General features: G+C 42.2%; 1 protein-coding gene across 3 annotated transcripts in view; it reads right to left on the reverse strand.

Moving 5' to 3' along the window:
* The window catches only part of STAC (SH3 and cysteine rich domain), a 101,105-nt gene extending 80,720 nt beyond the window's left edge, over nucleotides 1-20,385 (reverse strand). For all 3 annotated transcript variants that reach the window (XM_057555011.1, XM_057555012.1, XM_007191492.2), the window contains exon 1: nucleotides 20,091-20,385. In XM_057555011.1, coding sequence (XP_057410994.1) covers nucleotides 20,091-20,201 — 111 coding nt within the window. In that variant the 5' untranslated portion in view covers nucleotides 20,202-20,385. The remainder of the gene's footprint in view (nucleotides 1-20,090) is intronic.
* Nucleotides 20,386-22,577: the final 2,192 nt, after the last annotated feature.

The raw sequence follows: 22,577 nt of genomic DNA on the forward strand, positions 1-22,577 counted from the left end.
TTGTGGTTGCCAAGGGGGAGGGAGGGGGAGGGAGGGGGAGGGAGGGGGAGGGAGGGATGGGTTGGGAGTTTGGGGTTAGCAGATGCAAACTATTATATAGAGAGTGGATAAACAACAAGGTTCCATTGTATAGCACAGGGAACTATATTCAATATCATGTGACAAATCATAATGGAAAAGAATATATAAAAAAAGAATGTGGCAATTCCCTGGTGGCACAGTGGTTGAGAATCTGCCTGCCAATGCAGGGGACACGGGTTCGAGCCCTGGTCTGGGAAGATCCCACGTGCCGCGGAGCAACTAGGCCCGTGAGCCACAACTACCAAGCCTGCGCGTCTGGAGCCTGTGCTCTGCAACAAGAGAGGCCGCGATAGTGAGAGGCCCGCGCACCGCGATGAATGAAGAGTGGCCCCCGCTTGCCGCAACTAGAGAAAGCCCTCGCACAAAAACGAAGACCCCACACAGCCAAAAATAAATAAATAAATAAATAAATTTAAAAAAAAGAATGTACAACTGAATCACCTTGCTATGCAGAAGAAATTAAAACATTATAAATCAACTATACTTCAATAAAAAAATAGTTATTTTAGTCATAATCCTTGTGTTATCTCTCATTTCTCTCGGTTAGTTTATTTAGTTGTGCGCACTGGTCTTTCTTACCTATGCTTTTGTTGTCTGTTCTTATTTATGGGTGAAAAACTAGCTTGATCACACAAGTAGCTGGGATGAGCTTCCTCTGCAGATAAGGCTCTGAGTACATCACTCCCTGGATCCATCTGAGTTGGGAAGGCTGACAGGCAGCCTCTGCTTTAGGATATCTGGGTGGGGATCGAAAAGGCAGGATGGAGGCTCCCACAAATCCCAACGTATGGAGGGTTTTACTTTGAGATTTGAATGCTTTCATATATTTTATTCCTGGGTAGGGCTGCCTTCTGTCTATTATTTTCTTGGAGTTAACGGTTTTTGAAGTCAGGAGTTATCTTGGGCTCTTCTCCTCTGTCTGGCCCCTGAATCCATTCTGGGTGACTTGCTAGGCTAATGCTTTAGGTTGTTTAGACAGAAGTCCAGAGGTGTTAGCCTCCAGCAGGAGCCTATACTTCTAGCTCTTTGCATCCTTAGGGAATGAGGAGGAATGACAGAGCCTCTGGGTGGGTAACTGCCGAGACCACCCTTGCTCTTTGCATCTGCTAAGTCTCAGCTTGGTGGGGGGGATCTCCTGAGCTCTGCTGGGAACATCTGCTCTCATGGCTGTAACTATTAACTCCAGAATCTGCTTTGGACAAGTTTTCTCTCATCTGCTTTCTCCATTACTTCAATGTTCTCTGCTTCATATCTTCCACAATTTCCTCACAAATTCTGGCCTGCTGATGGTATCATTTCTTGTTCTACCACCGTCATTGACATAATCTTTTAACCTACATTATCTGTTATATCAATGGGATTTTGCGAGGAAAGGCAATTAAATACCTACCCCTGGTCTAGATTTGAATGACGAGTCTTTAACGATCTTTAAAGTAAGGCTGACCATTCACCTGGACGAGTTACCTCCTCAGCCTCAGTTTGCTCACCTGTTGTTTGGATCAAACATTAACCTACCACAAGGGGACTGTTGTAAGGATTAGAAACTGGATTCAAAGTACCTGGGTGACAGGGACTCAGTACATGGCACCTGCTCTTACTATCTGCACTACAGTGATTTCGCTGTGCCTCACTGGAGGGGAACACTATACCTGCCACTGGACGGATGGTGCGACTCAGCCCGACACGGGACACAACCTGCACGGCTTTCCTTACAGAAGAGCGAGAGCGAACAGCCTTCAGCACCCAGCCTCAGCTACACACAGAGTGGGGAGGCTCAGGAGAGTTAACCAATGGCTGTAAGCTTCTGGCTTCTCATCTGTAAAGCGGGCATAAAAACAAGAGCTGTTTGGGAAGGCTCTGTGCAGGTTAAATAAAATAAGGCCTGGAGAGTGGTATGTAGTGACCAGTCCTTCCTCTGCCCTCTTTCTTCTCTTTTCATACTCACTCTTCCCCTCCCTCCATCCTCCTCCTTTCCTTCATCCTCTCTTCCTGTGTTTCCACTATTATCGTTGTTGTTGTTGCTACTGAACCAGGACCCGGAGAATGTATTAATCCTTTTATTCACTAAAAATAGTTTTTGAATATTTACCCTTTCTTTAGCCTCATAAGGGAATAAAATTTGAAAACAGATATAGTGCTTCCCCTACAAGCCGTTACTGCTTTTGGAATGTAGATGTGGAAAAGGTAAACCAAAGAAGCAGCAAACCAACCAGCAAACAACCAACGGGAACTTAGAGCCAGAACTGGGTACAAATTTCAGTGTAGACTCGTATCAGTCACACGCCCCCAGGGAAGTCGCTTTGCTTTCCTTAGCCTTGACCTTTGTGGTTTCCTCATCAGTAAAATAAGGAAGAAATGGAATGATGTACACGGATCACCTTGCACAGCAAGGCCTAGGGAAATGTCCATCCCCTCTCCCTTCCCCTTCCCTGGCTCTGCCAAACCCTGTAGTGGGGATCACACTGCAGGGCCAGCTTCATGGGGTCACCACCTGTGTATGGTCACTCAAAGCCCTGCACTGAGACGAGCCCTGGGTTTGGTTTAATTCTCTGCTGTTGCTGTCGAAATTCTTAATAATGTTTGAACAAGGAGCTCTTATTGTCATTTTGCACTAGATCTGTAAATTATGCAGCTGGCTTTGCTTGCTGTGACACAATGCACGGAAGAATCTGTATTTCTGTCTTCCCAGTAGACAGGGAAGAAGCAGATTCTCAGATGCCTGAAGGCAGCAGCTACGGAATCTTACGGCCAGCTGTCTGTGGCTTCAGCTCTCCCAGTGTCATTTCTATCCAAGTTCCCAAAGCAGCTGGCACAAGGTTCCTTGGGTTTCCTGCAGCACTTGTAACTATAGCTCTGATTTGGCACACTTACTATTTTCTATCCAGGTCTTTAAGGTAGTTCTCTGCAAGGTTTCAGAAGTGAAGCAACTTCCTGCCTTTCTGTTAATGACTTCTAAAGGAATGAGCATGTTTGGAGGATAATAAAACTTCTAGGAATAGGCTGGAAAAGGCAGGCTCATGCTGTGCACGGACTAGAGTATGTCCTCGAACGTGAAACCCCTGCCAAGGAGATGCACAGCTGGGAGGTGTCCCTGCCTCCTTCCTGAACCTTCGGTTGGCCATCTGTTCCTTTATTTCCAGAGGGGATAGAGACTGCTTTTCACAAGCCAACATGACTTCCAAATGGAGGGACAGCAACCTTTTTAGAGGTTTGATTTCCCGGTTGTTTCAAAATGAACCCCAAAAGTTGTTTGTAGGTTTGAGCAAAGTTAATCTCAACCATATGAAGACCTCCTTTGCCTTCTTTACCCAAGTCCACAGCTGGGGAAGGAGGCAGGGGCTGTGGGAGGGGGAGAGAGGCTGGGCCAGCCCAGCGTGGTCCTGGCACTTCCCTCCTCACCAGCTGAGTTCACTCTGGCCATTTGTGGGGTGATAGAGGCTATGGCCTGAGCCCTTACATACACGCAGGCCGTCTTGAGTCAAGAGAACATCTGTATGTAATTACAGCCACAGCAATAAATTAAGAGGATGGGTTCCACAAGGATGAAGGTACCTCAGTGGCAGTACTCAAAGTGTGGTCTCTATACCAAGCGTCAACATCACCTGAACCTTCCAGCACCAAAAGTCTGCAACAACCAAGCACACCCCCCTTGTCTCTCGATTTACTGGCCTGTCGTGGGGTGAGCGGTAGGAGCTTAGACTGGGTACCAGCCGTGCCCACCACCTCTCCCCCCAGGCCCCTCGTTCACCCTCCTTCTGCCGTATGACGCAGGTATGATGCAGTGGTGCGTTAGGGGGTAAGCAGCCAGTTCCCATGGCCTATAGCTCTTAACATGCTTTCATACGGTGGGTGTCTATCAAACATTTTTCAAATGTAGTGCTCTTTTTTTGACTAACAAATTAGCAAAATTCCTAACTGTAGGGCATGCAAAAGGGGAATGACTGCTCTGGCTGAAGCAGCGCAGGTAGAACCCCGAGGTAGTGGGTGCTGTTGGTGTCCTGCCCAGATCCTCTCTACTGGGGCCCTTGCACCCACCTCCCAGATGCCTAGGTTTGCAGATCATTCTTTCTTCCCAGAATTTCCCTCAGCTAATGGAAACTGTCTCCCCTGGGAGACTGTGCAATGTCTCCCTTCCCCTCCGCCGACCCCTGGGGTCAAAGACTGATCGATACAGAGTAAAGCAGTCCTGCCCGATTGCTTTAAGGCTGACACAACCCTGTGGGGCTGTCTGTGCCCCAGAGCCCCGCTGTGGATCGGGCCAAGACCACCTGAGACTACATTCTTGATCAGCTCCATCTCCTGTCCTTTCCTGCTTTCCTTCCTCCTTGTAGGTTTCTCCTGAGAGCACACCCTCCATAAATTACATGCTTCTGAACCTCATGCTTTTCTTTTAGAGATCTCAACTTAAGGTGAAGGAGAAGGGAAAAAAAAATAAACTCAGTACCTTCTGCAGCTACAGCAACTTTACATGTTGGAAATAGGCTTCCTGAAAGTTGGACCTATATGATTTGATGATTCTGACCACTGAGAATGAGGTCAAAGCTGTTGCTCTCCCCATGGGCCTCTGTCTACCCCACAGCTGCTGTCCATAGCCTGGGAACCAGGGGCATGGGCTCTAAGAATGAGATTCAGGCTCTCTGTGCAGCTGTCCAACCAGGTTGCGGACAAACTTACAAGGGAAGGTCCAATTAAGAACCAGAAAGGGTCCTGCCATGAAGCTAGATGGCTTGGGATATTGCTCTTGGCTCCTGATATACAAGCTTAAAATATCTCCCATCTTCAACCCCATGATTTATTACAAATTAGAGTATCAGGTTTTTTACTTCCTGTTGTCTGCCAAAGTCACCCTATAGGCAGTCTATAAATGGAACTTTGCCAAAATAATTCTAACCACAAGGACTAACAAACAAATCACCTATAAAACCACTGCTTTCTCAGACAAGTTCATAAAATTCATGAAATTCTAGAGCCCTTGGGTTATCAGAACCAGATTGAAGTTACTCCTTCTGGAAAAGAGACCATCCAGTGATTAAGAATCTGCACATTTGAGACGCTTCAGTGGGTTGAGTTGTGGTCTGACATGAAGCCTCCTGGTCGTACATCGTGTTCTCTCTTTTATTCATCTGAAGAACCATAAACCACATGCTCTAATTTTGTAAGTTGGATTTTGTTCCTTTTGCTCTTTTTTTTTTCTCTCACGCAACATATTCATGGAACATTTATTTTGGTAATGTTACTGTACTTCCAGGCTATATACCTGAGGAGAAGAGATAGAGTCCGGTATAGCAATTAGAAAAAAAAATCACTCCATAGAAATTGACAATAATGAAACCTTCTATTTTCGACTTTATCTTTTCAAATGTTAACTGGAAGGTCAGATCCATTGGGGATGATCACCAGCAAACTAATCAACACATGAAGGATCCAGTACAAATGGATTAATGAAAAAAAATGGTAACAGAAACTTGAGTTTAATCAATTTGTCCTTTAAACAAGAATTAAGAAATATCAAACCTATCAGGAACTCAGCAACTGATTATGGAAAATGCAGCTAAGAACCAGAAAATGTAAGCAAAAAGTCTGATGAACCAATCACTAGGTACAGTCACTAAGTAAAATCAAAACACTGAAACCCAAAAATCCTCTGTTTACTTCCCTGATAGCCCATTGAGTTCAGTTTCTGTTTCCTCTTAAGGAACATGAAATTCCAACTAGTGTGATGATTTATTTTCCAATACAAAAGCAAACGAAAAGAAGCATGTTAGAAGACTCAAAGAAGCCTGCAGAGAGAGGATGGTCTTTGTGTAGGAGGAGTATGAAAAATGTTAGAGTCAGACACAAGAAGCAGGAGGGCACAGCAGTATGGAGTCATTAGTGCAAGAGGAAAACTCTCCTGCACGCGAAAAGTTCAATAACTAGTGTTTAAAATGGTGATCCTGAATAATTAGGAAAAGGAAATTTAAAAAGGAATATAATTGCTTTGAAATTTAGAAAGCATTTGCAGCTCTATTATACGTGAATGAAATTCCATGTGGCATATTTTGCTTTTGAAAGCACGGAGATGTGAACCTTGCAAGCAAAATTCTCAATAGGGAAATGCCTGGAACATAAAAGGACATGTTCTCTTTTATCTGGAAGGGTTGACCCTCCAGAATGACTCCTTTCCTGAGCATCCTTGCCTGAAAAGTTTTCTCTGTACTTTTTTACAATTGGAAAGATGGTGCAATCATTGTGCAAAGTCTTGGGAATGGTCACAGAAGTGGGTGGCAACGTGGGACAGGGTGGAGACAAGATCTTAGGAAGAGAAAAGTTTAAGGACTTATGAAGTCAGGATATTTGGAAGAGTCATCTGCAGTATATGAAAATCACCGATGTTTATAACAGGGGTAGGGTTGGAATGAGTGAGAATGAGCCTGGAGAACGGAGAGACCTACTCGGGTTGGTAGGGGACTGCTGATTTTAGCAGTGGGTAGAAGAGACTGAGTGTGTGGATTTTAAAGCTATACGTTTTAGAGGAGGAGAGATCAGAGTCTGGAAGCAGTAGTGAGGCAGCCTCCTCAACTACCGAGGCTGATGAGGGAGAAAAGAGCCACCATTTGAGAGGCTGCAGGGGAATGGCTGGGAATCAGAGTCAGAAGTGAAGGACACATCAGAGACGTTGAGGAGAGAGAGGATTTACTGAAGAGTAAATTCCAGAGGGTAGAGTAGAGAGTACCGACCACTAGGGAGGGTGGCAGACAGAGTTGATGAGTAGATATGCAGACCTGTATGGAGATTAAACTGTGAGAAAGGAAGGGGGCTCTGCAGCCTTGTGCTCTTCTGGTGACTGACGTCCCAGGGAAAGAGGTGTCATGGGAATCTTTTCCAAGGTTTCCAAGTTACCTTGTTCTGATAAAACTGAGAGTGTTGGAGATGAAGAGAGGGAATGTGGGGGTCTTACCAGGGCACATAGTACTCTAGGACCTCTTTTCACTGCTCTCTCTCTCATGTCAGTTTGGAGGGCAAGGTAGCAGTGGCATTCCTGGGAACCCAGGGTGTTCTGGATCCCTCCTCTTTATTCTTTCTCTTGTGCCTGACCTCAGTCCTTCATGCTGTGGTCACACTTGCTCCCAGACCTGAGGAAAACATGCTGACTGACACTTCAGCTATGGGGGCCATTAGGAACAGACAACAGGTGCAAGTTTCATTTTCAGATAAATGAAGCACCCTCTGAGGGCTGACAGACATCTTGTCTCCTGTCCACCTGCTTCCAAAAACCTCTCTATTCAGGCCCCCTGGGGGTCACTGAGGATGAGTTCTGGTTTTCTGGCTTGGCTGACTCCATGGATGATGCTCATCTCCGGATGAGAACACAAGAAGAAGAACACACAAGAATTGAGCTGGCATCTGAGTTGAGAATGATGAGTTTAGTTGAGGGTAGGTTGGATTTAAAATATATGGAGGGCATCAAGACAGGTTGCCCAAAAGGCAGTGGGATATATTGGTCTGGAGCTCTGAAGAGTGATGTCTGTGTTGGCTTCAGATTTGGGAGTTATCAGCTGGTGGATGACATAAAAAGAATAGGTAAGATGTCCCAGAAAGACCCAGAGAGATTATGAACAGTGAGAAGGGCTGAGGGCTGAGAATAGAATGCTGGGGAAGACCAAGCCTTGAATGATGGGTGGAGGAGAATGTGATAGCCAATAGGACTAGAGAGGAACTGTTACAGCAGTAGAAAGGGAATCAAAGGAGAAAATGAGATTTAAGGAGGGAGCAAAGAGGGAGCACCTCTCTAGATAAGGTGGAAACATAAGCACTGGTATTTAACTTTCCTGATTCCAAATCCAGATCTAAGGGACCACTGGTATATAAACACAGAGAACTACAAAAAAAGGGATTTCACAAGATAAGAACACATAGGAAGCCTGCTAGAAAGAGTGAGGATGAGATAAGATTGAAGGAAGGTCCCAGGGCTGTCCTATAAATAACTCATCCAGAGGTATTATAAAGATTTAACTGAAAGGAATAATTTTCAGGCAAAATACAAGTTAACAAACCTGATTCATGTCAGTTTAGGAAAAGAGAATAGAATAAAAAATACAAAAATGTTTTCAAATTTTATTTTAAAATAGGTGCCAGTTTTAGATATTGTCCCATTTTTTTCAAACATTCAAAGTGGAGATCTGGGTTCTACAAACTGTTCACAGAACAAAAACCAAAAAGAAACAAACAAAAACATCCATGTATATCTTCCCAAATAGTTTTTTTAAACTTGGCATATCCTTAAAAATAATATCTGACCAAGGACATAAAATGACAGAGAACAATCTTTCTTATGTATATAGATGTAAAAATAATAAAGTACTGGCAATGAAAACCTAGCAGTTTATTAAAAGAAAATCCCCATGGTCAAGTGGGACCTTTTCCAGGAATGTAAGAAGAGTTTAATTTAGGCTATCTATTAATATAATCCATCACATAAAGAGGCCAAAGGACGAAAAAAAAAAAAAATCACATGATTACTTTGATACTTGCCAAAAAGTCATTTGAAACAATTCCACATCCATTCCTGGTGGAAATTCTTAGTAAGCTAAGAACATTACCCAAATTTACATAAGAAACACTGTCTCAGTTTAATTGCAAACAGAGTGGGAAGTCTGGCATTTGTGTAGAAGGAGGACTTAAGAAATGATTTAGTTGGAAATGGATTTGTCTTAAAGTTAAATTTGCAAACTACCACCTGATGTTTCTCAGGCTGAATGTGTAAATTTTAAGTGGCTTGCAGAGTAACTTGAGATACAAGAGATCTAAGAGTACCCTTTAGTACCAACACTGTACAATATACACCTATACGCAATGTACACTTACAGCAAAACTTAGGTAGCACTTAAAGTTAGGTACTAGCCCAATACCTCCACTGATACTTACTGTATTTTGGGATATCTACTGCAATAATATTCTGTCCCTACCTACCCCACTCCCCTAACCCCCAAAAGAGATAATTATAGTTAGAGAGGCAAAGTTATTTTTGTAGATACTATGATAATCTAATAATTATAGCTAACATTGACTATGTGCCACGCACTGTGTTAGGCACTTAGGATACACTCATTAACCTAACCCTAATGACAGTGCTGCAAAAGACCATTAGTATGCTCACTTTACAGAAAGAACAGTGAGGCTCAGGAAAGTGAAGGACAGGGAAGCTCATTAAGTGGCATCCCAAAGCCGTACATTGGGATTTGAACACAGCTGCTTCTGACTCCAGAGCCCACAATGAATCAGTAAGCAACACTGTACTTCTTTATTAATGAATAAGAAATGGAATCTAAAAGACCTTAGATTACAAAATTAATATAAAACTAGTATAAAATATCCAGGAAATAGCTAACAGAGGATTGGGCAAAAGTATTTGAAGAAAATTACTAAGCGTTTATGAGTGGCATAAAAGACGTTTCAATAACTAAAGATATATACTATGTTCCTGGATGAGAAATCCCACTATATGTAAAGATTTTGCTGAAACGATCTTAAAAGTTTCATGCAATTCTTCTCAAAATATTATATTTATAACTTGATGGAAAATCAAAACGGTGAGTGCAGTTAAATAAATAAATTCCCAGGAAGGTACCTGTATTATCAATTATCAGTCTATTATAAAGCTACAGTAATTAAAACATTATAATTGTAATGTCAAAGTAGAGTGTAGTAATAAATGCAAAATCATTAGAATATAACAGATGACTGTAAAAGACAACCTAGTACATATTACCATTTATTACATAATAGATCCAACATTTCAAATCAGTGTAAAAATGAATTGTTCAACAAGTGGTTTTCTCATTCAGAAAAAATTAAAGTTCTTCGTTACCACATAACAACATAAATTCCGGATGGATTAAAGTGATAAAAGTAAAAAGTATATAATAAGGAGCTAGAGAAACACACAGATTAATATTTATTTGCTCCCAGGCTGGGGAAGACCTTTCTAAATATAAATGGGAAAAAGAAGCCATAGCTAAATAAATTTGAGACATTTAACAACATAAAAAAATAATCTTCCATGTTGAAAATGTAATAAAATTGAAAAACAAATTTCAATCTGGGAAAACATTAGCAGCATATATGAAAGATTGTGGTTTTAATATTTATAAAGAATTTTAAAAAAATCAATAGGAAATAAATGCTCTATTAAAATAGATGAATATATAATTCACAAAGGAAAAAAATTTTAATATAAAAATAACACTTTCTAGTGAATAAATGTAACTAAAACAATAAAAAATTTCAATACACCTTTACCCTTCAAATTTGCTGATAAAAGGCTATAAATCTAAAAATAACAAAAATAACTAACAAAAAAGAAAACAACTCAAAAAACAGGCAAAGGCCTTGAATGGACATTTCTCCAAAGAAGATATACAAATGACCAATAAGCACATGAAATGATGCTCAACAACACTAATCAGTAGGGAAATGCAAGCAAAAGCCACAATGAGATAGCATCTCACACCCACTAGGATAAAAAAAACCCCAGAAAATAACTAGTGTTGGTGAGGATGTAGAGAAATTGGAATCCTGTTCATTCCTGGTGGGAATCTAAAATGGTACAGCCATTGTGAAAAACAGTATGGTGAATCCTCAAAAAATTAAAGATAGAATTACCATATAATCCAGCAACCTCACTTCTGGCTATATACCTAAAGGAAATGAAAGCAGGGACTTGAACAGATATTTGTACACCCAAGTTCATAGCAGCATTATTCACAATAGTCCATTGATGGATGAATCGATAAAGAAATGTGGTATATACATACAATGGAATATTATTCAGCCTTAAAAAAAGAAGGAAATTCTGACTTATACCACAACATGGATGGACCTGGAAGATTTATGTTAAGTGAGATAAGCCACTTACAAAGGGACAAACATTAAATGATTCATCATATATGAGGTACCTAGAGTTTGTCAAATTCATAGAATCAAAAAGTAGAATAGTAGTGGTTGCCAGGAGCTGGAAAAAGTAGGAGATGGGGAATAACTGTTTAATGGGTACAGAACTTCAGTTTGGGAAGGTGAAAAAGTTCTAAAGATGGTGACGGTTATACAACAATATGAATGTATTTAATGCCACAGAAAACTACATTTAAAATGTAACCATTTAAAAATTAGTAAGAAGGTAAATTTTATGTTACGTGTATTTTAACTCAAAAAAAATCCTAGGGAGATTGAATTTTACTGCCTACATATAGTGGAGATCTGAAAAGAAAGAATGAACAAGAAAGAAATTTCTCAGCAATTCAGGTTGATGAGAAAGAAAATCTTAGTATAGACATAAGGTGGACAATAAACAAACAAATATCTCCTTGGGAATTCATAATCACAGATCTGCCTTCACATAGATTTGGGGCTTAAATTTATACAACACAACTTGGTCTGAGAATCCCCAAACTGAAAAAAAGTAACAAAGAATTAGGTTCTCAGGTAATGATACCTTGGGGCACTTGGTGGAAGCAATCTCTGTACAGTGGACTCTATTACTGGAAGAACTAATAGTATGAGGATGTCCATTCTCTCCAAATGGATTTGTAGATTTAATGCAACCCCAGTCAAATTCCTAGCAGGTGTTTTTGTGGAAACTGACTAGCTGATTCTAAAATGCATAATGGAAATGTCAAGGGCCCAAAATAACCAAAACAGTTTTGAAAAAGCAAGGCAAAGCCAGAAGTCTTACTCTGCCAGATATCAAAACTTTTTAATAAAGCCATTATATTTAAGACAGTGCTGTGCTGGTACAAGGACAGACAAATAGACCAATGGGGCAGAGCAGCAACCTCCACATAAATCAAAAATATAGCCATCCAATTTATGGCAAAGGTGGCAGTGCAGTGCCGTAATGAATCTTGACCCCTACCTCACACCCACAGCAATTTCAAATGGATTATAGACTTATGCGTGAAAGGCTAAGCAGTAACATTTCTAAGAAATACTAGGAGATATTCTAGGAGAATACTTTCATGCCTTTGGGGCAGGCAAAGATTTCATAAGGAGAACACAAAAAGCACTAACAACCATAAGTGAGAAAATTAATAATTTGACTACATCCAATAAGAATTTCTGTTAAGAAAAGAAAAGCCACAGGATAGAAGAAGATATCTGCAACACATTTATCTTTAAAAGTACTTGGACCTAGAATATGTAAAGAATTCATATAAGTTTTAAAAAATGACATATAAGCTAATAGGAAAATAGACAAAAGATTTGAATAACTACTTCACAAGAAGACATTCAAATGCCCCAAAGCATAAAAACTGCTTAATTCGGGACTTCCCTGGCAGTCCAGTGGTTAAGACTCTGCCCTCCCAATGCAGGGGAGAAGGGTTTGATCCCTGGTCAGGGAACTAAGATCCCGCATGAGGCGTGGCCAAAAACAAAACAAAACAAAACAAAACAAAAAAACTGCTTAATTCATTAGTCATTGGGGACATACAAGTTAAAACCACGGCACAATACCACTAATCACCTATGAGAATGGCTGAACTGAGAAATATAGACAATACCAAATGTTGGTGGGATGAGGATCAGATGGAACTCTTATACATTGTTGGTGGGATTACGAATTGGTACAGATGCTTTGGAAAGTTGACAATATCTACTAACACTGAACTTATGTATACCCTACAGCCCAGCAATGTTGCTCCTAGGTATACACCCAACAGAGGTGCCACAAGGAACATGTATAAGGATGGTCAAAGTGGTATAACATCTAGCAGCCAAAACCAAGAAACAATCCAAATGTCCACCATCAATAGAGTGGTTAAATAGTGGTCTATTCACACAGTGGAATTCTATATAGCAATGAAAACGAAAACTATTGCTACATGCAATGGTATAAATGAATCTCACAACATAATGCTAAGTGAAAGAAGCCAAGCATAAAACAGTACACACTGTATGATTCCATTTATATAAAGGAAGGTTAATTTATGTTGTTAGAAGTCAAAATATTATTTACTTTTGGGAAGGCAGTGACAGAAAAGGGTATGAGGGAGATTCTGGGGTGCTGATAACATTCTATTTCTTGATTTTTGTTTTGGTTACATACTGATCAATAATTTATTTTTTGAAAATTCATTGATCTGTGATCTTGTGTGCACTTTTTGGTATGATGTTATACTTCAAAGTTTACAAGAAAAAGAGCTATGACAGGGCTTCCCTGGTGGTGCAGTGGTTAAGAATCTGCCTGCCAATGCAGGGGACGTGGGTTCAAGCCCTGGTCCGGGAAGATCCCGCATGCCGCGGAACAACTAAGCCCGTGCGCCACAACTACTGAGCCTGCGCTCTAGAGCCCGCGAGCCACAACTACTAAAGCCCGCGTGCCTAGAGCCCATGCTCCGCAATAAGAGAAGCCACCACAATGAGAAGTCCGTGCACTGCAATGAAGAGTAGCCCCCTACTCGCCACAACTAGAGAAAGCCCGCATGCAACAACCAAGACCCAACACAGCCAATAAATAAAAATAAAATAAATAATAAAAATAAAAATTCTAAAAAAAAAAAAGCTATGATAGATCTTTCTAGAGAGCGCTGTGTCAGTGAGAATAAAAGACCTTCAAAGTGTTTATATCCAGACCTAGCAATTTTGCTTCCCATGAAATGAATCAGAAAAATATTCAAATGTTGATGTATCAGGAAGCCTGTTTAAATATTGATTTTTTTTTAAAGCTTGAAAGCTGAGAAAGAATCTAAATGTACCATCAGAAGAGACTGACGAAATAGATATGGTACAACAATGACATATACCATCTTTAATACTTATCTAAGAATACAAGAAAACTGTTTATGTACAACATTAGGTAGAAGAAAAAACACAATATGCATTTATGTATACATTATTTCAATTTTGTTTCAAGCGTGTGTGTGTATGTGTGTGTGTGTAAAAGGAAACCTGAAAGAAATACAGCAAAAAAACCTAACAAGGGCTTCCCTGGTGGCGCAGTGGTTGAGAATCTGCCTGCTAATGCAGGGGACACGGGTTCGCGCCCTGGTGTGGGAGGATCCCACATGCCATGGAGCAACTAGGCCCATGAGCCACAACTACTGAGCCTGCGCGTCTGGAGCCTGTGCTCCACAACAAGAGAGGCCACGATAGTGAGAGGCCCGCGCACCACGATGAAGAGTGGCCCCTGCTTGCCACAACTATAGAAAGCCCTAGCACAGAAACGAAGACCCAACATAGCAATCAATCAATCAATCAATCTTTAAAAAAAAAAAAAAGACCTGCGGTAATTATCATTACACCACTTACTTATAGAAAGAAGAAAGTCAACAATAACCTGATTTAATCTAACCAAGGCAAAAGCAGGATGTATATAAAGCAAGGGAAAGAGAGAGGAGAAGGAAAAAAAAAAAACCTAACAATACTTATGTCTAGGTCATTTTGTGATAAATGAATTTTTATATATTCTGTGTTTTCCAGTTTTCTACATTTAGGGCTTATTACTTTTATAATCATGAAAATAACTTAATAAGGACATAGTCAACCTTATAAATCCAGCTGTATCTGAGCAACGCTTAGATTCTTTGGCAATGCGGAGGAAACAGCAGGTTACTTTTGCCAGAACCATTTCTTTGGATTGAAGTATAAATGGGAAGTGAAGAAGAGAAAGTAAAATACAAATGATTCCAAGTATCTTGGCTGGAAGGGAAAATATCTTGCTTTCTTTGACATTCTGTAATTCTTTTAGTCTAGACCAGTGTTTCTCAAACTTGGCTGTACAATGAAATCACTAAGGAAGCTTTATAAAAATGCTGATTGCTGGGACCTTCACTCACAGATTTCAATTTAATAGGTCTAGCCTATAGTCTGGACTCGCCAGGGGATTTGAATGCAAGGCCAAGGTTCCATTTCCTTTCTTCTCCCCTGAGTAGAAGTTAAATTCCTTATCAATAATAGCTTCATATATATGTAATGGGTGAGCTGGCCACAAAGTAGGCAGTCAATAAATAGTTGCTGATTGATGGACACAGAAACCTTTCCGGGAGATGCAGGGCACATCTTCATGGTTAGGAATTGCTTCTCGATAGCTTAGAAGGTGGTCCAGATTCAGAGAGAACCATCCACGAATGAGGGGACACCTTGGTCCATGGCTCCAGTGGTGCCCTAGGTGGCTTATATCAACCTTTCAAAATCAAAGTCACATGCTGGTGAGTCTATGGCTAATCTTCTTGGGGATGCAACATAGCTAAGATGAGATCTCACTGCAGTCAACAGTATAACTGAAAGTGCAAAGGGAGGAAAACTCAGTTATACTATTGGAACGTCATATTTGATTATTGAAATTCTTCCAGTGATGACATTTGTGATTGGTCAGTGACAGAATCATCTAATTTGAAGCAGGAAGGGAAAGTAAACAACGCTTTATGCTTACAACATATGCTTTCAACATATTGGGTGTTCCACCTATTCTCAGGCTTTACAAAAAGCCACGCCAATTGGGGATTAGCACCCCCATTCTAGATTTTAGGAAGCCGAGGCTCAGAGAGGTTAGGCAGCTTGCCCATGGACACAAAGATGGCAACTGATAAGAAGAGATTTGACCTCTTGTTTATTTGACCTCAAAACCTATAATCCCTTCATATCATCAAAATGTGACTTTGTGTCATATAAGTGATGGCAAAGGGCATCCATACAAAACTTCATGTGACACCTTAGTAAGATTTCTATGTTATCAATAAGTTAGTAGGAGAAAAGACATTCATTGCAATAAGGGATGCTGAAACATGAAATTTTTCTTAGTATTCAATGGTCTCTGTCAAGCACTTAGAAAATAAATTAGATTGTGGTCTTTCTGGGATAGTTAGTGGAAAGATACAGGGGTGAGGTTCATTAGTGGCTTTCAAACTCTTTCAACTTGACTAATTTTATGAAAAACAAAACTACATAAACTAGATTATGACTTGTGCTTACTGGAATTTACTCTAAGGAAATTGTGCTGGGGTATCCAAGGTCCAAGATGGGGTTCTTAGACTATTGGCAGTAACTACCTGTGTGATTTTAGGCAAGTCACTACCTCTCTCTGGGCCTCGATTTACTCGACAGAGAAAAAAAAAGGGAGGGGATATTTAAATAACCTTTGAAGGCTATAAACACTTCATTGAGCTGGTATAAACTATGGATCCTTTCCCCAGACAATGCACATATACATGTACACAAGCAATTTTGAAAGTTCTGGTTGTTCACAGATATTCCAAAGACAATTTGTGGACCTCCAAAGAATATACTGACTCTTGATTTAAAACACCTGGAGTATGTGAAAATGGGATTGTAGTCATGTTTACAAAAAGAGCCCTTATTCTTTAGAGATGCATCTGGAAATATTTACGAATGAAATGCTTTGATGTCTGGAACTTGCTTTAAAATGATCCAGTGTGCATGGGGAGGGGTGGGGGTAGTGCTGGGAGTAACAGATGAAACAAGGTCGTCCATGAATTGATAATTGGTGAAGCCAGGTGATTAGGTACATGATGGTTCTTTATAGTATTTTCTCTACTTTTGTGTGTTGAAATTTTCCATAATAAAATAAATTTACACAATAAAAATTATCCATAATTTTACAAATACCCAGAATAGATCATGTCCAGTGTTTCTAATTCTAATATTCCATGATTTAGCATTCTAAAGAATCTGCAGAAATGGACTTCCGGAAGCATTTTACGTGCTCAGGGCATTGAATCATTCATTATCATTCTTCTCTAATGGACCCTCTAGACCAAAGGGTTTGCTGTGGCCCGGTTTTCCAGATGGTTCTGTGATATTCCATTTAATCACTTCCGTAAGTATACTTTTAGGGAAAGAGTAGCAAAATCAAATGCAAAGAAGCTGTATAAGAACTGGGCTTTAATCATTTCACATGATAATGTGGCTCAATTTATTTTCAAAGATTTCTTAAGATGAGAAGACCAAAATACGGTTGCAAATGGTTTTTAGTGGCATATAAAATACTTGGTTAGGATGTTAGGTGAAACAGTACAGGACGTAAAACAGTACACAGGCATGAGAGACGGCTGCAGGTGGTTGACAACTTGTCTTCCAGAGCCATGCTTATCTGTGTCCCTGTCCTTGCTGTGTCACTCAACTAACTATACAATCGTGGGGAAGTCACCTAACCTTTCTGAGTTTCTGCTTCCCTATCCATAAAACAGAAATAATAGCACAATCTCCCTCACAGGGTTATTATGAAGGGTCAAGTTGTGCCTGACAGACCAAGCACTCAGTAGATGCTCACTATTGTTCTCTCAACTGTGTAAATATAAAAATCAATGAAAAAAGGCAAATATACAATCAAGATATCAGTAGTTGTCTCTGGACTGTGACCAGTGGGGAATTTTTAAAATTTTTTTTCAGGACTTTTCAAATTTCCACAGAGTATTTGTTACTCTTATCATGAGAGAAAAAAGTTATTTTAAAAATGTGCAGTGAAACCTAACAATCAAAACAAATGAACATATATAACCAAACAGAAATGGACTCACAGATACAGAGAATAAACTAGTGATTGCCAGAGTGGAGGGAGGTGGGGGGAATGAGTGAATGAGGTGAAGGGGATTAAGAGGTACAAACTACTAGGTATAAAATAAGTAAGTCACAGAGATGCAATGTACTGCACAGGGAATGTAGTTAATAATATTATAATAACTTTGCATGATGACTAATCTATAAAGACACTGAATCGCTAGGTTGTACACCTGAAACTAATACAATACTGTAGTCAACTAGGCTTTAATAAAATAAAAGAAAAAACTAATTTTAAAAGTCTTTCTTGAGAAAGTTTACTGTCCAGAGGGGCTGGACCATTCTGTCTCACACGGTATTTTGACAAACAAACCACTTCAGAGGAGAGTAAGATGGGATGACTACGTGTCCACATTCTCCTACCAGACGCTCATCCTCAGGGTGGAGGATCCTTGTTAACGCCAATAAGCTTTCAAATGGGGCACTGCCGGTGCAGAATAAATAGAGCCTGCCTCTACTCCTGTTTCATGCCATCCTTGTGTTCCCTTACCATACCCCCTCCACATCAGCAGTTTAGTCTTTTTGAGAGGCATGGGCCCCTCAGAGAGTATCAAAAACACTATGCCCCCCCAAAATTTCACCTTCAGGCACACCATTTTGCATTCAATTTCTTGGGGTTCATGGGCCCCCCACAGTCCATCTCCACTGATTAAGAACACCTAAGCCATGACAGCAAATTTAGGAATGTATAAATACACTTTGAGAGAAATTGACGTGTGCAGATCCGAAACCATAAACCAGATAAGTTGGTGGGTGATGACGAGTATTACATACGTAGGTTTTGCTTTGCCAAAGAATTTACATTAGGGTATCTATAAATAGCAAGCCCATACAGTGTGTTTGAACTGTGCTGCTGTATAAGCAAATCCTAAGCGCTTTCCAGAACATACCTACTGCAGAGCAACAGGCCCAATTCAAAAAGTTGAATACTAGTTTCACTCTTGAGTTTAGCTGCGTTCATTTACAGTATTCTAGATCACCTCTGAAGTGGCCACTACCCCATATCACTTAGGTGAATGAAGGTCAATAATGGACAATGATGAGACAGCCAGAAACTTCTGGTCGGAGGGGTAACGGTCCATGTGTATAGGTTGTGAGATAGATTTGGAGTGAATCATCTGTGGTGAGATGGATCCCATCTCCTTATCTCAGGAAGGAAAAGGGTAAACATGGATCGAGTCCTTGCACTGACTGTACTGGGATGTATAGTCCTTACACTGTACTTACTATGCCTCACAATGATTCTGGAAGGTGGGGTTTTGCTCCCATTTCCAACTGCGTTTTAGAAAAGTTGACACACATATTTCAGGTCAGAAATTTATCAAAAAAATAAAATAAAGATAATGCAAAGCTCTCCGCCTTGGATTAGCATCTCTGATGGTTAACTTTGGAAGGCTGGGGTACACACAGTGGGCAGCATCACTTAAACTGAGAGCCACTTAGCTGTGCTTTTGATCCTGCTGATTTGTCAATGGCTTCCAGGGATGTGTGTGAAGGGAGATAAGGATGGGACTCTTCTTTGCCCTATCTGACCTGCCCTCCAGACTGGCATCCTGCTTTCCTTCATTCCTACACAGGAACTGCCCCACATTCCAAAGACATCCAGGGAACGCAAAAGGAGATCTGGATAAAGAGCCAGGAGTCCTGCCCTTAAAAAATCCATATAACTACAAACTCCATCTTATGGTTTTCACTCCCGGCTGAGATGCCATTTGGCATCGCACAGCTAGCAGCTGCATTTTACTTTATCCTCTTCCAAGATTTCCAAACAGGTGCCTTGCACCCACGAGAGTTTCAGAGGAAGTGTACCAGGGACAGAAGTGCTGCGGGGTTGGTTTTGTGTATGTCAGTGTAACTCTCAGGAAAGCAAGTGTAAGTCCAAGAATTAACTTCCATAAGAGGAACATCAACTTTCCCGAGAACGTGTCATTTCCCTAGTTTTTCTGAAATGAGCTGTATCTGAGGTTAGGGATGAGCCCTGTTAAGCAAAGGGTCTCAGACCTTTGGGATACAGGCAAACTTCTGCTGGTCCGCAAGTGCCCCAGCTTTTCTGGAGGAGTATCCCTGGGCTGTTTGTCCCTCAGCCTTCAGAAGCCACCTAATACCTACACGCGCTTTGGGTACATTCAGGTTCAAAGCACAGAACCACGCCACCACCACCCAAGAAAGCTATCTGAACCCGGAGTCAACTGAATTGCGGGTGCTCGCAGGGTGGAAGCCCTGCGCAAAGCCCCCGGGCTGTGTGGGCAAGAAAGCTGGGTCTCCAGGGATGTGGTCCAGCATCGCTATCAGCGAGCCCTGCCGTACATTCAAGTCTCAAGGGAGGTACAGTCCTTGAGAAGCACTGGGGACGCGTCTCAGACTCTGGCGCCAGCGCCAGTAGGGAGGAAACAAAGGTGGACAGAGGAGAGAAGGAGAGTGAGTTTGTATCCTCTTGGGGCAAGCGTGCGCGGTACCTTGGATTCCTGGCTGCCGGTGGATGCAGGAGAGGGCGGTTGTTCGGCGTTCGTCGTCTCCTTGGGCAGCCCGTCCACGCCGTCCTCGCGGGCGCCGCTCGGGGGGATCATCTTGGCGGCGCGGGAAAGGTGTTGGGCTCCCGGAGGAAGAGCGAGGCTAGCCTCCCTGCGGCGCGCCCTCCCCGCCGCGGGCCGGCTTGCTCAGCTCCGGAGGCCGGGGACTCCCATCCTCGCCGAGGCGCCGACGCGTCCTCCTCCGGCCTCGCCCCCGCCCCGGCCCTGCCCACCTCCCCGGCACCCCAGCGGGCAGGGGGAAAGCGCGCCGCCCCACCGCGCCCGCGGCCACCTCGCGGGGGACCGCACAGTCGTGACTGGGCTCGGGCTGGCCCGCCCCCCGGAGAAGAGGGGCGGGAGGTGGCTCCGGGGCGGGGCTGCGCGGGCCCCCGCGGGGAGCCGCGGGGCAGAAGTGGGCAGCGCCCTCGGGACGCCCTCCGGGGAGGCTGGGCGCGCACAGCACGGTCGGGGAGATGCTTTAGGAAGTAGACGGAAAATTCAGACCGAACGCCCGAATGAATGATCCAGCCGGAGAGACCACCTGCAGCAACTCCCTCCTGCACCCTGAGAAACATCGACTCTCAGAGAGCCGGTGACTTAGCCAAGTTATTTATAGGGTTCAGTGACGGAGGAAGCAGAGCTGGAGTTCCCTGGCCTGAGGGCGCTCCTCTTTCCTCGGTTCAGTTTTGGACTAAAGCAGGGGGATACTGCAAAATGTGGATGTGTCCTAGTTTTGTTGTGCATTTATGTGCTAAGCCGTCACACTTTTAACCGTATTTAATACTCAGAGCCACCTTATTAGGCTAAGTATTATCAGTCGCATTTATAGATGAGAAAACTGGGAGGCTCAGTAATTTGCTCCAAGTCGCTAAACTGTCAATGGTGGAGCTGGGATCTGAACCCATTTTGGCGTCAAAATCCATGCTTTTTGGACTGTGGAGCCTTAAATCTAGGCCAAATCTTCATAGCTGAGGAGCAAATGGGTGTTGCAGTATAGCAAGGATGTCAGGGCTGTTTACAGAGGGGCAAACCAGTACCTATGCCTTAGTAGATCTTTTCGGAAACAGAGAGATGGCCCCATGGGATAAAGGGGCAGAAGAATCCAGTATCTTTTGAAGGAAACCTTCAGTGTGCAGGGAAAGGAAATACATCTGGATTTTTTAAAAATAAATTTATTTTATTTATTTATTTTTGGTTGCATTGGGTCTTCGTTGCTGTGCATGGGCTTTCTCTAGTTGTGGCGAGAGGGGGCTTCTCCTGCTGCAAAGCACGGGCTCTAGGCACACGGGCTTCCGTAGTTGTGGCACGCGGGCTCAGCTGTTGTGGCTTGCAGGCTCTAGAGCGCAGGCTCAGTAGTTGTGGCGCACAGGCTTAGGTGCTTCACGGCATGTGGGATCTTCCCGGACCAGGGCTCGAACCCATGCCCGCTGCATTGGCAGGCGGATTCTTAACCACCGGGCCACCAGGGAAGTCCTACATCTGGATATTTAAAAGGCTTCCCCCCACCAAATACAAAACTCCTTAATTTTCCAACAGGAAACTACAAACTTATGTTCAGATTTCATTTAATAGCTATAAATGTTTGCAAGGCCAGCTTCACGGTGTTAGCAAATGCAAGTTCTTGTGCCCAATGCACAGTAAAGCCAAACAAACTGAAAAATCGGAGTTTGGAGCAGAGGAAGGTTTATTGAAGGGCCATGCAAGGAAACAGGTGGTTGGTGCCCCCAAACCCCCAAACTCCTCGAAGGGTTTCAGCAAAGCACTTTTAAAGGCAAGATGAAGGAAGGATGTGGTTAGTTGTTGCGAACTTCTTGGTGTAAGAATTCTTTGTTCTTCCAGTTATCCACATAGGTCAGGATGTTCCTGTAAACCTCTAACAAGGCAACTGTTATTCTCTGTTTTGCAACTTTTTATCGCTATATGGAAGGACTCTTAAAGGTCAGAGAATAGGCTATGCTGTATATTTCAGGCTATAGACAACATTCTTTTACAAAAGGTGCAGAGCCAGCATGACTAAGTGCAGACAACAGAACACAAACGTTGAAGTGAAAAGGAACAGATGTAATATGGAATCAGATTTTCCTTCCCTATTACAATGGGTATGCAGCCTGTGCAGTCACACAGGGCCCTGCACTTGGGTTAATGCTCTTCTGTCACCGTCTTGAAATTCTTGATACTTTTTGAGCAAGAGGCTCTGCATTTGCATTTTGCACTGTACCCTGTGAATTATGTATTTGGTCCTGCATGTTTGCCCTAGCTCATGTCCTTTGGAAAAAACAAACCTATTACTCTTTCTGTCCTGGACATCAGTTGAAAGCTTCTGTTCTAAGTGACAGCCTCTTACTTGGCCCTTGGCTCTGAGTGCTCTAAATACCCCCGTGACCCTTAGCCTCTCATATGACCAGGCCATACTGGCTAACCTGATGACTACAG

The sequence above is a fragment of the Balaenoptera acutorostrata genome, chromosome 10, assembly GCF_949987535.1.
Source record: "Balaenoptera acutorostrata chromosome 10, mBalAcu1.1, whole genome shotgun sequence".
Lineage (NCBI taxonomy): Eukaryota > Metazoa > Chordata > Mammalia > Artiodactyla > Balaenopteridae > Balaenoptera > Balaenoptera acutorostrata.